Below are 14,425 nucleotides of genomic sequence, written 5' to 3'. Positions count from 1 at the left end.
AAAACTGGTGCGTGAAAAAGGCCGATTTCAGACAGGTGCAGTTTTTAGTTCAACCGCGAATAACAAACATTTCCGTTCCGTATTCGGAAAAACCGTTTCATGGGTGGCTTCTAAACACTTTTATGGATACAAAAATGCAATTTAAAAAAAAATCAATTTTTTGAACCGAAAGGCCTTCGTCAACAATAGGCACACAGTTACAGTAACGCAAACGCAACTCAGACGCACAACTCTTTGACTTTAGTTTATTTTGTAAAGGAAGCGACTGATTACTGCATCAGCGAGAAGTTATGTACTCTTTCAATAACATAAAGAGCACCGCGATTCATCGTAATTTTCTAACAGTCTGTGAACGAACGTTAGTAACAACTGCAATAGGCTTATCTTGACACAAACATAAAATCATTAGTCTGCAGTGAATGCAGACGAAGGACCGACTAAGTGACTTGATTGTCCTCTCGTGTCTGCGCGGCGTATACGGCCACTGCACCCGCCGCGACTCGGAGCTGCCTGTCGATTAGATTTAGCAAATTTCCCCAAAAACCATTAGTAAAACAATTTTCACCCACATGGCACCCTCCTCCAATCAGTGAATAACAGTTTAAAATCATCATTTTTGCAGCTTAAATTAGGTCCATCATACGAGTACGCTTGTCAACGTTACTTCCAACCTTACGCCTGTCACTCGCAGTTGACTGCTGGCAGGTCGGGCGCCGGCCGACCCTCGGTTGCAGGCGACGCACAAAGCCGGCGGGTCACGTCACAGGTGCTGTTACTTGCGTACGTGGAATACGGGGCGTCGTTGGCAGCCGCAACCGTGAAGTGTGACGGGAACGCGAAGTGCTCTGTCGACGGCTGGTTTCAACTGACCAGACGGTATGTTTCCTGGTCCTAAATTTAAACTCGTGTGCTATCCTAACGACAATGCCGTGATGTGGTGTGCAATGTATCCGATAAAACGACGGGCATAAACCTGCGGGACAAGTAATTTCACGTCCACTTTGTTCACGGCGATTAAAGTTAACCTCTACGGCCAAACTCAAGACAGAAAATTTTCAGTTTGAGCGCTAAAACCGGACTGTAAATTGTCGCCTTCGGCTAGGGCTGTGTATGAAACCTGCGTATTTCCTTACCAGCGTTGTGTGTGTGTGTGTGTGTGTGTGTGCGCGTGCGTCTGTGTGTGCGTGTGCTTCATCTACATCTACATCCATACTCCGCAAGCCACCTGACGGTGTGTGGCGGAGGGTACCTTGAGTACCTCTATCGGTTCTCCCTTCTGTTACAGTCTCGTATTGTTCGTGGAAAGAAGGATTGTCGGTATGCCTAAGTGTAGGCTCTCTCTCATTTCATCCTCATGGTCTCTTCGCGAGATATACTTAGGAGGGAGCAATACACTGCTTGACTCCTCGGTGAAGGTATGTTCTCGAAACTTCAACAAAAGCCCATACCGAGCTACTGAGCGTCTCTCCTGCAGAGTCTTCCACTGGAGTTTATCTATCATCTCCGTAACGCTTTCGCGATTACTAAATGATCCTGTAACGAAGCGCGCTGCTCTCCGTTGGATCTTCTCTACCTCTTCTATCGACCGTATCTGGTACCGATCCCACACTGGTGAGCAATATTCAAGCAGTGGGCGAACAAGTGTAGTGTAACCTACTTCCTTTGTTTTCGGATTGCATTTCCTTACGATTCTTTCAATGAATCTGTCTGGCATCTGCTTTACCGACGATTAATTTTATACGATCATTCCATTTTAAATCACTCATAATGCGTACTCCCAGATAATTTATGGAATTGACTGTTTCCAGTTGCTGACCTGCTATATTGTAGTTAAATGATACGGGCTCTTTCTTTCTATGTATTCGCAGCACATTACACTTGTCTACATTGAGATTCAATTGCCATTCCCTGCATCATGCGTCAATCGCTGCAGATCCTCCTGCATTTCAGTACAATTTTCCATTGTTAACAACCTCTCGATATACCACAGCATCATCCGCAAAAAGACTCAGTGAACTTGTTGTTGTTGTTGTTCATGGTAGTGTGATTACCGTGTCTGATGAAACTCGAAATACGCTGAGGTGACACAAGTGAGGGCATACCTCTACATATTGTGTCGGACCTCCTTTACCCCGGCTTTGTACAGCAGCTCGACGGGGTACGGATCCAGCAAGTGTTTGGGAGACCCCTGCAGAAATACTGAACCGTGCTACGTCTATAGCCGTCCATAATTGTGGAAGTGTCGCCAGTGAAGGATTTTTGTGCTCCAGCTGACATCTCGATTATGTTCCATAAATGGTCGATGTGATTCACATCGGGGTCAAATCAATTGTTGGAATTGTCCAAAATGTCCTTGAAACGAATCGCGAACAATAGCGCCCGGTGACACGACATCTTTCTATTAGAACGTCAAGTCCAGGAATGGCTGCAAATGATCTGCAAGTAGATGAGAGTAACCATTTGCAGTCAACGATCGCTTCATGTGAACCACAGGACCCAGTCCACGGAAACAAAGCACGCACCATTATGGAGCCAGCACCAGCTTCCACTTTGCCTTGTTGACAACTTGGGTTCACGGCATCGTTGCGTCTGCGCCACGTTCGAACCCTACCGTCAGCTCTTACCAATTGAAGTCGGGACTCGTCTGACCGCCACAGCCGGCCGGAGTGGCCGAGCGGTTCTAGGCGCTACAGTCTGGAACCGGGCGATCGCTTCGGTCGCAGGTTCGAATGCTGCCTCGGGCATGGATGTGTGTGATGTCCTTAGGTTAGTTAGGTTTAAGTAGTTCTACGTTCTAGGGCACTGATGACCTCAGAAGTTAACTCACATTGTGCTCAGAGCCATTTGAACCATTTTTTGACCGCCACAGTTTTCCAGTCGTCTAGGGCCCAACCGATATGGTCACCATACCAGGAGAGGCGCTGGAAGCAAAGGCGATGTCGGCCGGCCGGAGTGGCCGAGCGGTTCTAGGCGCTACAGTCTGGAACCGCGCGACCGGTACGGTCGCAGGTTCGAATCCTGCCTCGGCCATGGATGTGTGTGATGTCCTTAGGTTAGTTAGGTTTAAGCAGTTCTAAGTTCTAGGGGACTGATGACCACAGCAGTTAAGTCCCATAGCGCTCAGAGCCATTTTTTTGAAGGCGATGTCGTGTGTTAGCAAAGGCACTCGCATCTGTCGTCCCCTTGCCCTCGGCCATTAATGCCAAATTCCGCCACTGTTGTAACGGATACGATCGTCGAACGTCGAACACTGATTGCTGTGGTTTATGTCACTCAGTGTCGCTTGTCTGCTGTCACTGACAGCTCTATATAAACGCCGCTGTTCTCGGTCGTTAACTGATGGCAGTCCGTTGTCTGCGGCCAGAGCTAATGTCTAAAATCTGGTAATCCGGGCACACTCTTGACTCTGTGGATCGCGGAATATTGAATTCGCTAACGATATCCGAAATAGATTGTCCCGTGCGTCCATCTCCAACTATCATTCCGCGTTCGAAGTCTGTTTCTTTCCGTCGCGTGGCCATAATCATTTCGGATACCTTTTCACACGAACGACCTGAGTACAGGCAGCTCCGAAACTCCGCAGCCCTTTTATATACTGTGCACGCGATACTGCCGCCATCTGTGTGCGTGCATATCGCTCTCCCGTGACCTCTGTCACTTTAGTCTAGAAAGAAGATCCACAGTATTCGCCATCCGAACACATCGAGGAAGCCGCACGAGGAAGTGGAAGCGAAGTGAGCATTTGTTTGTGGCAGTTTGGCAACGATGAGTAGTTCGGCCTTGACGTTGAGCGCTGTGTTTGAGGAAAGCAGCTTCAATCCGTGTAGAGTCAACCGACAATTAATTTTAACCAGACGGTGTACGGCCGCGGAGCCGAGATGGTGGGGGCGAGGCTAGGCGAGCGCTGCGCTGCTGCGGCCCCCTGTCTGGTCCCCTTCCTCTGTAAAACTTCCGGACAGACTTCTGCTGCTCGACTGTTCTACTTGTCTCGAAGGCTGTTATTTCACACCCTCGGAGAGACGTCAGGATTTATACAGCCCCTTTGTGGACTGCGACCCATAAAGAAGCAGAGCGAGGGTTCGTTTCCTCTCCGGCTCCATCCCCGTTGCCCAGTTATACGTGCTGCGACGGCCGTTGTGCGGTGGCACGTAAACCAGTGCATTACGAAAGTCAGTTGTGGGCAGTGTCCGTCAGTGGAAATATCGCCTCGTTCTGCGGTAGGCCGAGGCAGCAATCGCCGTTGCCTAATACCCGCCCGCTCTCCGCACGCGTAGTGCGGTTGGCGAGCTGGAGCAGCGACGACCGCCCAAGCGTGCGCCTTCCCTGTACCCGATTCTGCGGGACAGCCGGCAGCTGGGGGCAAGTGGTCGAGTTGTCCGGCTGCTGAGGCAGACAATTCTGAACAAGTGCAAACTTAATTCTCACGAGAAATATTTACAAACTGGGGCTGAAATTTCTGCCGCCTACAATTAATAGCGAAGTGTGTGAGAAACATCACAGCCGTCTGCTTCGTCTGGAACGAGTAGAAATAGGACTTTCATATTCACAGGAAGTGTTCTGCAGAAATGATTAGCATTTGAATCGTGTCGGCCTACGGGTTCCAGGTGAACATCAATACCGCGGCTCAACACCACTCACCGGTAAAATGTGCCTGCGATCTCACTGTTCCTATAAACCGAAGGTATTGGATCAGAGTGACTTGAGCAGACGTGCAGGGTGCCTCAGAGACGTATACGCAAAAAGTACTCTCAAATGAGGCGCATTATTGGCATGACAGAACGTGATGAATGCACCCGGGAAATGTGGGACGGAGTGCAACGGGTGTCTGCAGTATGGTTCACGGAAGGCCGTAGAACAGGACGGGATGGGGCACTCTGCACCACCCAAAAAATGGTTCAAATGGCTCTGAGCACTATGGGACTTAACATCTGAGGTTATCAGTCGCCTACACTTAGAACTACTTAAACGTAACTAACCTAAGGACAGCACACACAGCCATGCCCGAGGCAGGATTCGAACCTGCGACCGTAGCAGCAGCGCGGTTCCAGACTGAAGCGCCTAGAACCGCTCGGCCGCATAGGCCGGCTGCACCCCCAAAGAAGAGCGACACGTCATCCGAATGGCGATGCAGGACAGATCTGCGTTTCCTCGTCTCTGGCGCAGCAGTGGAACAGCGTAAGTCACCGTACGCTACCAGGGGTGACAGTCCGTCGCTGTTTACTGCGGCATGGGTTACGTGCGCGGCGTCCACCTCTCCATCTACCTTTGACGAATGTGTAGAAACATGTTAGACGGTAATGGTGTATGGAACGACGTCACTCGCGACAGGAATGGCATCATACAGTGTTTTCGGACGCATACAGGTTCTGTTTGATTGAAAATGACGGCCGATTTTGATTCGCTTCAGACAGGGGGAGCGGCATCACAGTGACTGGATTCGCATCAGACGTACAGTACCAACTCGAGGCCTTGTGGTGCGGGTGTTACTGGGCAGAACCACACGTCGCAGTTGGTGCATATCCAGGGCACTGTGACCAGTGTGACCTACGCGAATGAGGTCCTGCGACCCGCGCCTGTACCCTTTCCGCACAACATCCCAGACATTATTTTTCAGCAAGTCAGTGCACGACCACGTGTTTCTTGGTGTCACAGGATGTCACCCTTTTGCTCTGGCCCGCCAGATCGCCACCAATTGCCAATCGAAAATGTGTGGCGTCTCCTGAAACGACGGATCAAGTGCTGTGGTCCAGTGCCAGTCACCACAGATGAACTTCGGAATAGATGAGTGCAGCACGGATGGTTAAAACACAGGACACCATGCGCTCCTGACACGGGTCGATGCCGTCACTCGTGGAGCAAGTTACCAGGGCCCATGGCGGACCCTGTGCCTACTAGACACCGGGACACATGCTGAACCGAGGTGACTGAAAAGCAGGACATGCTAATGCACGTGTCCTGTGAATATGAACGTCCTGTCTCTAGTCGTTCAAAGTGTTCTGGTTTTTTTCTGATCAGGAGTTACATTCAACTCCACTGCCAAACGTTAAAAGATACACGCTCGGCGTCACGGACAGGTTTCATTCTTTCAATTCCGAAAGTAGCCCCTCTGAGAGGAGTGAGGAACATTCATTTCTCCCACACAAAGTGCCCAACTGGCTCTCGTCTTACATACATATTTACCTGTCTTTTAATTTTTTTTATTTATATATTTTTGTTTTACCGGAAAGCTTTTTCTCAGTGTTCTTTTCACCAAGGGAAATCGCTCCATGCAGCCACGTGTGTAGTACGGTTCTCAGTGTAGTTAGGAAGGGTGAGCTGCGACTGCAGTTCTGCGCGGGACAACAAACACGCTCTTCAGTACGTCAGCGTAGCGGCGTAGGCCACCTCGAGGGCTCATTTCAAGCAAGAAGGTTTGTCAGCACGGGATGTTACTCACCGAATTTACGGACACCACAGGAGTGTCATTCTTAAGTGCGGCTGTTACCCCGAGACACGAAACGTGCAAAGCATTCGCGAATGCTGACTTGGCCGCACCCCGAACAACTGGGGTCCCTTCTCGAGGCACCTGGGACGCCCGTGTCAGCCTGGACAGCTTGCAGCCGTCTCCACACATTCAGTTTGCCGTCTCGGCGTCCGTTGTAACAGTCACTTCATGTCCCAAGTCCGCACCACCGTAATCCACGCTGGAATATATCTAGTAGAAGCTAGGTCAATGACATTACTGATTACCTTTTAAACTGTGCTCTCTTTCGACATTACGTCGTACCTGTTTTTATTCATCCTTGCTCTTTTTTTTATATTGGTGCAGTATACAAGGTGATTCAGCTGCCCCTGCCGTGTGTTTTTAAGCAACCCACAATATTACAATTTTGTGGCTGCCCTTCATAAACCACGAGCAAGATTTTCATTTTCTCTGGCTCGCTAAGGAAGAACTTTTAGCCATATTTAAAAAGTGAGCAGGGCCTTTATCAAGGATATTTAATATAGCTACATTGTGCACTAGGATACGTTTTGCGCCGGAGGCCACGTTTTTCGAGCTATTCGAGAAAAATTGGCAAAACTGATGTTCAAAAGCACCTCCACACCACACCCGTCCCCGACCAGTCAGGTTTGCTAGTACTTTGCTCCTGGCACTCCCTACTACCACTGTACAGAGATTACCAACTGCCCGAACTATTCGCGATGTTCGGACTTTATCGGTGTCCATTGATTCGGCTATTACGTCACCAGCATAGTCGGCTACTTCGTTAACATTAGTAATGCAAACGTGCTCAAGAGGACAAAGGACGATAAGCTACTTTGGTAAACTAATTACATTGACAATTTCATCCAAATTTAACGCTTACGAACACAGTAGTTTCCTAGTCAGAAAGTCTGACGAATACAACGATGTAAATGTTTATTTTATGGTGTTAAAATTCACAAACGTCGATTTCACAATTTGTACGTGCTCGAGAAAGCCGGTGACGTAATAATGCCAGTCAGTGAAGACCAAAACAGATCGAACGTGGGAAATAATTCGTTAAGTCGCAAATACTTGTAGTATGGTAGAGGGGAGCGCCATGAACATCACAATAGAAATCCTGACCGATAGTGATTGTGCGTGGAAGCGGCGATGCGTTTGAAGGTCATCTCTGTAAGTTTTTCTCGAATAGCTCGGAAACTACGACCCCTAGCGACAACGTATCACAGTAAAAAATTTAACTGCATTAAATTTCGTCCAAAAGGTCCTGTTCATTTTTTCCGTAGCACGTAGCGAGCGACAGAATATGAAAATCTCGCGCGTGGTTTATGAAGGGCAACTGTAACATTGCGGGCTGCATAAAACGTCAGCCGTAGGGGCAACTGAATCACTGTGTATATTAAGTTCTTCTGTTGTATTGGCTCTCTGTTGTAATACTTCCCACAAAAATTTCGCTTCAAACGACTGTGTTCTTGTTTTATGTGATCTACGTATTGTGCCGCAAAACATTTGTCGTTTATTAATGACGTCGTTATAGCAAAGCCTAGGAGCTCAAAGTGTGACAATTGTTCCATTGCTTGTTCGCCTATTACTATGTCCGAAAGTACCGGAAATTTCCGTTTGAGGGCCATTATTTTGCTTTTTTTGACATTTATAGATATCAGTTCCTACATTATTTCTGTAGACACTACATTTGCAAACAGAAAAAAAGGAATACCCAAACAGAAAAAAAGGAATACTTTAACGTGCTACACAAATGTAAATGTCACGGAGTCTTTCTGAAAGTATTTCTCGCGAATGCAGCCTTGTTTGCAAGTTAATCGTGGACGATCAGCAGTTCAGACACGAACAGAATATAGGCTTTTGAAATGTGGCGGCATATAAGAATGCTAAAGATTTGTTGGATGTATGAGTTAAGTACTGAATCGAATCGGTGAGGAAAGAAGTGATCAGTTGACAGGACACATCCTGAGGCATCAACGAATAGTCGGTTTGGTGGTCGAGTGGGGTAGACGTTGCAAGCGGAAACTAAGGTTGGCCAAAAGTGAGCAGGTTCAAGTGCTCAGAAAAGTTATACAGCAATGTACAGACTCGGTCAGAACAGGCTAGCATGGAGAGCTACGTCAGATGAGAAGACGATAACAACAACAATAAAATAAATGTTAATAATAATAATAATAATGATAATATTTGTGACAATAATAACTCAATTATGGCGAAGAATTCTTCGCTTAAAAAAGTATAAAAGTATAAAAACGAGTGTATATATATATATATATATATATATATATATATATATATATATGCTTTGCCGCAGTGGATACACAGGTTCCCGTGAGATCACCAAAGTTAAGCGCTGTCGGGCGTGCTCGGCACTTGGATGGGTGACCATCCAGGCCGCCATGCGCTGTTGCCATTTTTCGGGGTGCACTCACCCTGAAGATGCCAATTGAGGAGCTCCTCGACCGAATAGTAGCGGCTACGGTCAAGAATACCATCTTACGACTGGGAGAGCGGTGTGCCGACCCCACGCCCCTCTTATCCGCATCCTCCACCGATGATGACACGGCGGTCGGATGGTCCCGGTAGGCCACTCGTGGCCTGAAGTCTCTCTCTCTCTCTCTCTCTCTATATATATATATATTTCGTGAACTTATTGTGTGTATATACCTACACTAGTGCATTTATATATAAATGTGTATAAGATCTGGAAAGGCATCGAATTACGTTACCATTAGTTTTTAGAATTTTTTTTTGTCTTTGGGAAGAGCCTTGGGAAAACTTACGGACTACGATCGTTGCTGTACTCGTGCATTCTGTGACGCAACACCCGCGTTGACATCTGCCATAACACTAGATGCACTCGCTCACAGAAGGCCGGTGTGGCCGTGCGGTTTAGACCCTTCAGTCTGGAACCGCGTGGCCGCTACGGTCGCAGGTTCGAATCCTGCCTCGGGCATGGATGTGTGTGATGTCCTTAGGTTAGTTAGGTTTAATTAGTTCTAAGTTCTAGGCGACTGATGGCCCTCCAATGTGTGGTGCTTGCGGCGTCCAGGTCACTATGCGCCACGTTTTAATGGATTGCGTTTTATTTTGTGACCAGCGGGCCGCGGCTGACTTGCCAGCGAACCAGCCATCTCTTTTACGCAACACTCGGACGAATGTGGTTAAAGTTTTAAAGTTCTGTCCCATGTCAAATGTTTTTACAAAGATTTTAGGGAGAGGGTCTTAATTTGCTCACTGTGTGACAAGCTCGCCCATATTTTATGTAAGTGGCCAGCCAATGACAATTTACTGTGGCACTCTTGTTGCTACGCTTTCCCTTTCCTTACGTTCTACTTTCTTATGTAGCATTTTCCTTCTTTTCCTGCCTTCTTTGCGTGTGTGCTTCAGTTTTATTAGATCTGCCCACATTCGTTCCTCTTAATGTGTGTCAGGGCGCTGATGACCTCGACGTTGAGCGCCCATAAGCCCCAACACACACATACACACATACACACACACACACACACACACACACACACACACACACACACACACACACTCGACTCGGTCATCATTTTCCACTTGGCACGACGTAGACTCGATTGCGAAATCCCAAAATACTGGCCCACAAATCGACTGCTGTGGGTACCGTTCGGTAAGTCTTTTATTACTTTTTGTGTACCATCTGACTATTCCTGAAGTCTGCCGCTAGAGTAATCTGAAGCTGTAGTATGGACACTGGGGGAAGCTATCCGTAGCTCCCGTGATGTCACTTAACATTGGTGTTGCGTATTTTTTGTTGCACGTATGTAATGCTTCGACCGTCTCGTTAAATGCCTCTTTACAATACAAATGGCTTTCCTGAAACTGAACTGGCAGCGACCGAGTGTAACCGGCGACGTGTGTGCGTGTGTTGCAGGGCGGCGAGCGCATCGCCTGGGAGTTCCACCAGGTGACGCTGACGCGCGTGCCCGGCTACGGGTTCGGCATCGCCGTGTCCGGCGGCCGCGACAACCCGCACTTCGCCAACGGAGACCCCGCCATCGCCATCTCGGACGTGCTCAAGGCGGGGCCCGCCGAGGGCAAGCTGCAGTGAGTAGCGCGCACTCTGCGTCTGCCCCTCCACTCTGAGCTCTGCTCCTCCTCCTCCTCCTCCTCCTCGCACTTCCCTGCCCACAGCCTTCACCGGCGCTCTAGAATACACCGAGGACGGACAAAAATGTGGGAACGCGGCCAGAAACGCGTGCTTCCACATAAATACAGATGCTAGCCGGGCGTGCAGGTTGCGCCGCCGTTTCCGACCGCGGGCGCCAGCTGTACAGTGTCCTCTTTTTACGCCGTGTCCTAAAGTGATACGGCCATAATAGCATCGTCAAAACATATGAATATACCATTATAGCTGCTTCACTTTAGGACATGGCGTAAAAAAGATCTGAGGATGGTCATTACAGACTGAAACCGGTCATCGTCTAAAGAATTCATTTGTGATCAGAAACTAGAATAAAAAAGCATTTTACAGTATTGGCTCACTGTTTGTATACGCGATTATGTCGCAGTTGGTGAAACTTTTTAATAGGTTCGTGTATAGCATGCGCCAATATTTTCGCAGAAAATCAAACAGAACATTGATATGTCAACAATATGACCATATACATATGCAAAATTGTGAAAGAAATATGGGAAATGACATAAAATCGGTGAAACTCGGGGAAGACATGGTATAATCACGAAAAATTGTTGTTAGGTACGTAAATATTGAGGGAAACAGCATGAAATATGTAAAATCGCGAAAACCTAGTAAAATTAAGGAAACTGACTGAGAATACGAAAAATTACAGACAGATACCATGAAAAGAGTACTGAGCAAAATCAATAAAATTGCGTGTTATGGAAGAGGGGAGTAGACTGATGTTACATATACACACCTTAATAGTGGAGAGAGGAGACATTCTAAAGACGGGGCGTCAAGGCGAAACGGCTATAGCCGGCCGAAGTGGCCGTGCGGTTAAAGGCGCTGCAGTCTGGAACCGCAAGACCGCTACGGTCGCAGTTTCGAATCCTGCCTTGGGCATGGATGTTTGTGATGTCCTTAGGTTAGTTAGGTTTAACTAGTTCTAAGTTCTAGGGGACTAATGACCTCAGCAGCTGAGTCCCATAGTGCTCAGAGCCATTTGAAAAGGCTATATTATCGTGCACATGAGCAATTTAACCTAACATCGTCGCATAGCTTCTGTGTGCAAGAGGAAGGTTACCAGGGGCGGTACGACTGTTACTTCTCATCTGGCCACTGATCGTGATGTTTGTTTCTTTGTGTGCATTTTCGGCTGTCGACGATCATTTTATTCGGCTGTTGTGAGCGTACCACGATTTCAGAACCGTAATCGGGCCTGAATTTGCTAAACTACAGGCGTCAGACACCCCTGGAAAAAGTATTTTTGTTATAAAGAATCAATCTTTTCTTTGTTGTGCAAGGTAGTAGCTTTATACTTTACAGTCTGTGACCATAGTTTATCGTAGAGAAACTTGCAGGGAGAAAGTATGCCATGCGCTGGAAGAATATTTTTTACACTGTTAATATTAACAGCGTTGTATTACACACGACCTGTAAGGCGGATTGGAAGCCGCGCGGCTCTAGCAAAACAGCGTGTTTTAAGTGCAGCACTGTGTGTTCCACGATCATTTCTCTCTTACTGATACGTTCCTGGTACTGACCCCAGGCACTAGAACAATACTTCTGAAATGATAACGCAGTTGATTTACGTAAAATGCTTCAAACCACGTCCGTCTGGAGCTGCATCATGCATAAACCACACGTTTATTCTTTATAACTGTCTGTTATATCATAATAACGCTCCCGTATGTGCTTTGCACCGATAAGGGGTGTTAAGCTCCTCGACATGCGCGCATCTGGTGAGATCTTGTACACCTGGATGGGCGCTGTGAGTAAGATTGGTGCGGAAGAGTCTACGCTGAACAACAGTTACGGACCCGGCTCGCTCTGCTGCATAGTGTGCGTGTAGTGGCCTCCTACTCATGGTCGGCTGCAAATTAAATCGGTGACAGAGTTTCAGGGAGGGTTGGTCAAAGACAGTGCGCGGAGATCTCTCAGTCTACAACTTTATCCTAAGAATGCGAGAATGCTCCATGACTCCCAGCTGCACAGGGAAAGAAGGAAAGATGGGCAATCGTAATCGTAAATAACGCACCACGATCGAGGTACTAGAAATATGCACATCAGTATAGGGCGTTGTCTGGTATACTTTGGTACATATATGTTCGAGACATCTGCTGCCACGTCACTGTGAAAGACGGCTTTAAATGTAGAGGTCATCAGTCACCCTAAAGCAGGTGTTTGGAAACGGCCCAGAACGCCGTAAAACTGTACCTGTTTCCCTATGTCGCGATGTCTTCCGCATTCTTTTTCTCAATAGGAAATACCGCCTCTGTCTTTTATTTCAATCATCCTGGAAGCAGCAGCAGCAGCATAATTTACACAAAACGATGTACGGTTTTCTGTGGGAGGCAATGGATAGAAAACGTGTTAATGTCGGTTTACCCGGCGGAGGTTCGAGTCCTCCCTCGGGCATGGGTGTGTGTTTGTCCTTAGGATAATTTAGGTTGAGTAGTGTGTAAGCTTAGGGACTGATGACCTTAGCAGTTAAGTCCCATAAGATTTCACACACATTTGAACATTGTTGAATGTCGGTTTAACACCTGAAACAGACCTCTAAGTAGTGGGGGAAAAAATGATGGCGGTATATGTAACTGTATTCATGCGCTGCCTGGATGTGTTAGAGCAGAAAAAGACAGTGTATCAAACAACAACACAGGGAGCCTGTCTTGCAGTTGATAGTTTGTGGGATACAGTCCTCCTACAGTACACGTGACGAAACTTTACACTGGTCTGTGGAAGCGACTTCGATCACAAGCCGCCTACTCCAATGAACCAATCAATACCTGTATATTTAACAGGATCGCCACATATGGTCAACGCCGGCACACAGACTGTATTTGTTTTCGATATATCAGAAGGCAGAAACCTTCCGATCTAGTTGTCTAACGGATGACGTTAGCGGCATTTGTGTAGATCGTAGGTTTTCTCTGTTGGATGGTACAAAATACCGAAGTGGGAGACAATGTTTGGGTGACAGACACGAATGCACTCTGAGAGATGCAGATCTCCTTCGGACGGCAATACCTGTATGCAGTTTGGAGATGTACCGCAATGCACTAGGAATAACCTCGTCCTTCTTCCACGACGACTTCTTAATTTTCCCAACAAGAAAAACCACTGTAACTGCTCGTACTGTCTTTCCTACTACCTCGTGTTGCTGAGGAAACTTCTTTTGGCACTGGCCCTACACACTGTACACGGTTGGCGGAGCTACGACCACGTGTTCTAATTTCCACTGAATGGTCAAAACCTGGTAGTGTCGCAATAACTCAGCTCATCTTGTTTATCTACAGGGTGCAAAAGGTCTTAGATACGACACTCGCCGACTTCCTTTCAGGTCAGCCTTAAATTGGGACGATCACGTGTACGAAGCTGCTGGGAAGGCGGGGCGGAGTCTGAGGAACAGTTACAAGATGCAGAGGGACTGTCTAAAAACAGCGCTGGAGTTTTTGCTTTATGGGGTCCTTAGCAGATAGCTTCGAAAAAGGTGACTCGTTTTGAGGTATTAGAGTGGCACGAATATGATTCACCAGTGGCTGTAATCATTAAAAGACGTCTCTGCAGGATCCAACGCAAGTATGTGATTGAATGGATAGACCTGATTCCAAATCACAGACAGCATTTCTACCATAAAGCATAACGCTATCAGCGACCCGTGTGCCTGTAGACTCAAGATCGCTTTTCACGCAGGGTGACGGTAACATAGTCGCGACGATCGTGTTTTTAATAGCGCGGTCCTTAAGTGAAATGTATGTTGTGGGCTGTAGAACCCCTCTGCGGTCAGCTTCAAATGTCTGTTCTCA

General features: G+C 47.4%; 1 protein-coding gene across 6 annotated transcripts in view; it reads left to right on the top strand.

Moving 5' to 3' along the window:
- The window catches only part of LOC126461015 (tight junction protein ZO-1), a 724,130-nt gene that overhangs the window by 305,473 nt on the left and 404,232 nt on the right, over positions 1-14,425 (top strand). For all 6 annotated transcript variants that reach the window (XM_050095967.1, XM_050095964.1, XM_050095966.1 and 3 more), the window contains exon 2: positions 10,368-10,540. In XM_050095967.1, the coding sequence (XP_049951924.1) occupies positions 10,368-10,540 (173 nt within the window). The remainder of the gene's footprint in view (positions 1-10,367; positions 10,541-14,425) is intronic.

The sequence above is a fragment of the Schistocerca serialis genome, chromosome 1 (genome assembly GCF_023864345.2).
Source record: "Schistocerca serialis cubense isolate TAMUIC-IGC-003099 chromosome 1, iqSchSeri2.2, whole genome shotgun sequence".
Classification (NCBI taxonomy): Eukaryota; Metazoa; Arthropoda; class Insecta; order Orthoptera; family Acrididae; genus Schistocerca; species Schistocerca serialis.
This window is presented reverse-complemented; position numbering and strand designations above follow the sequence as displayed.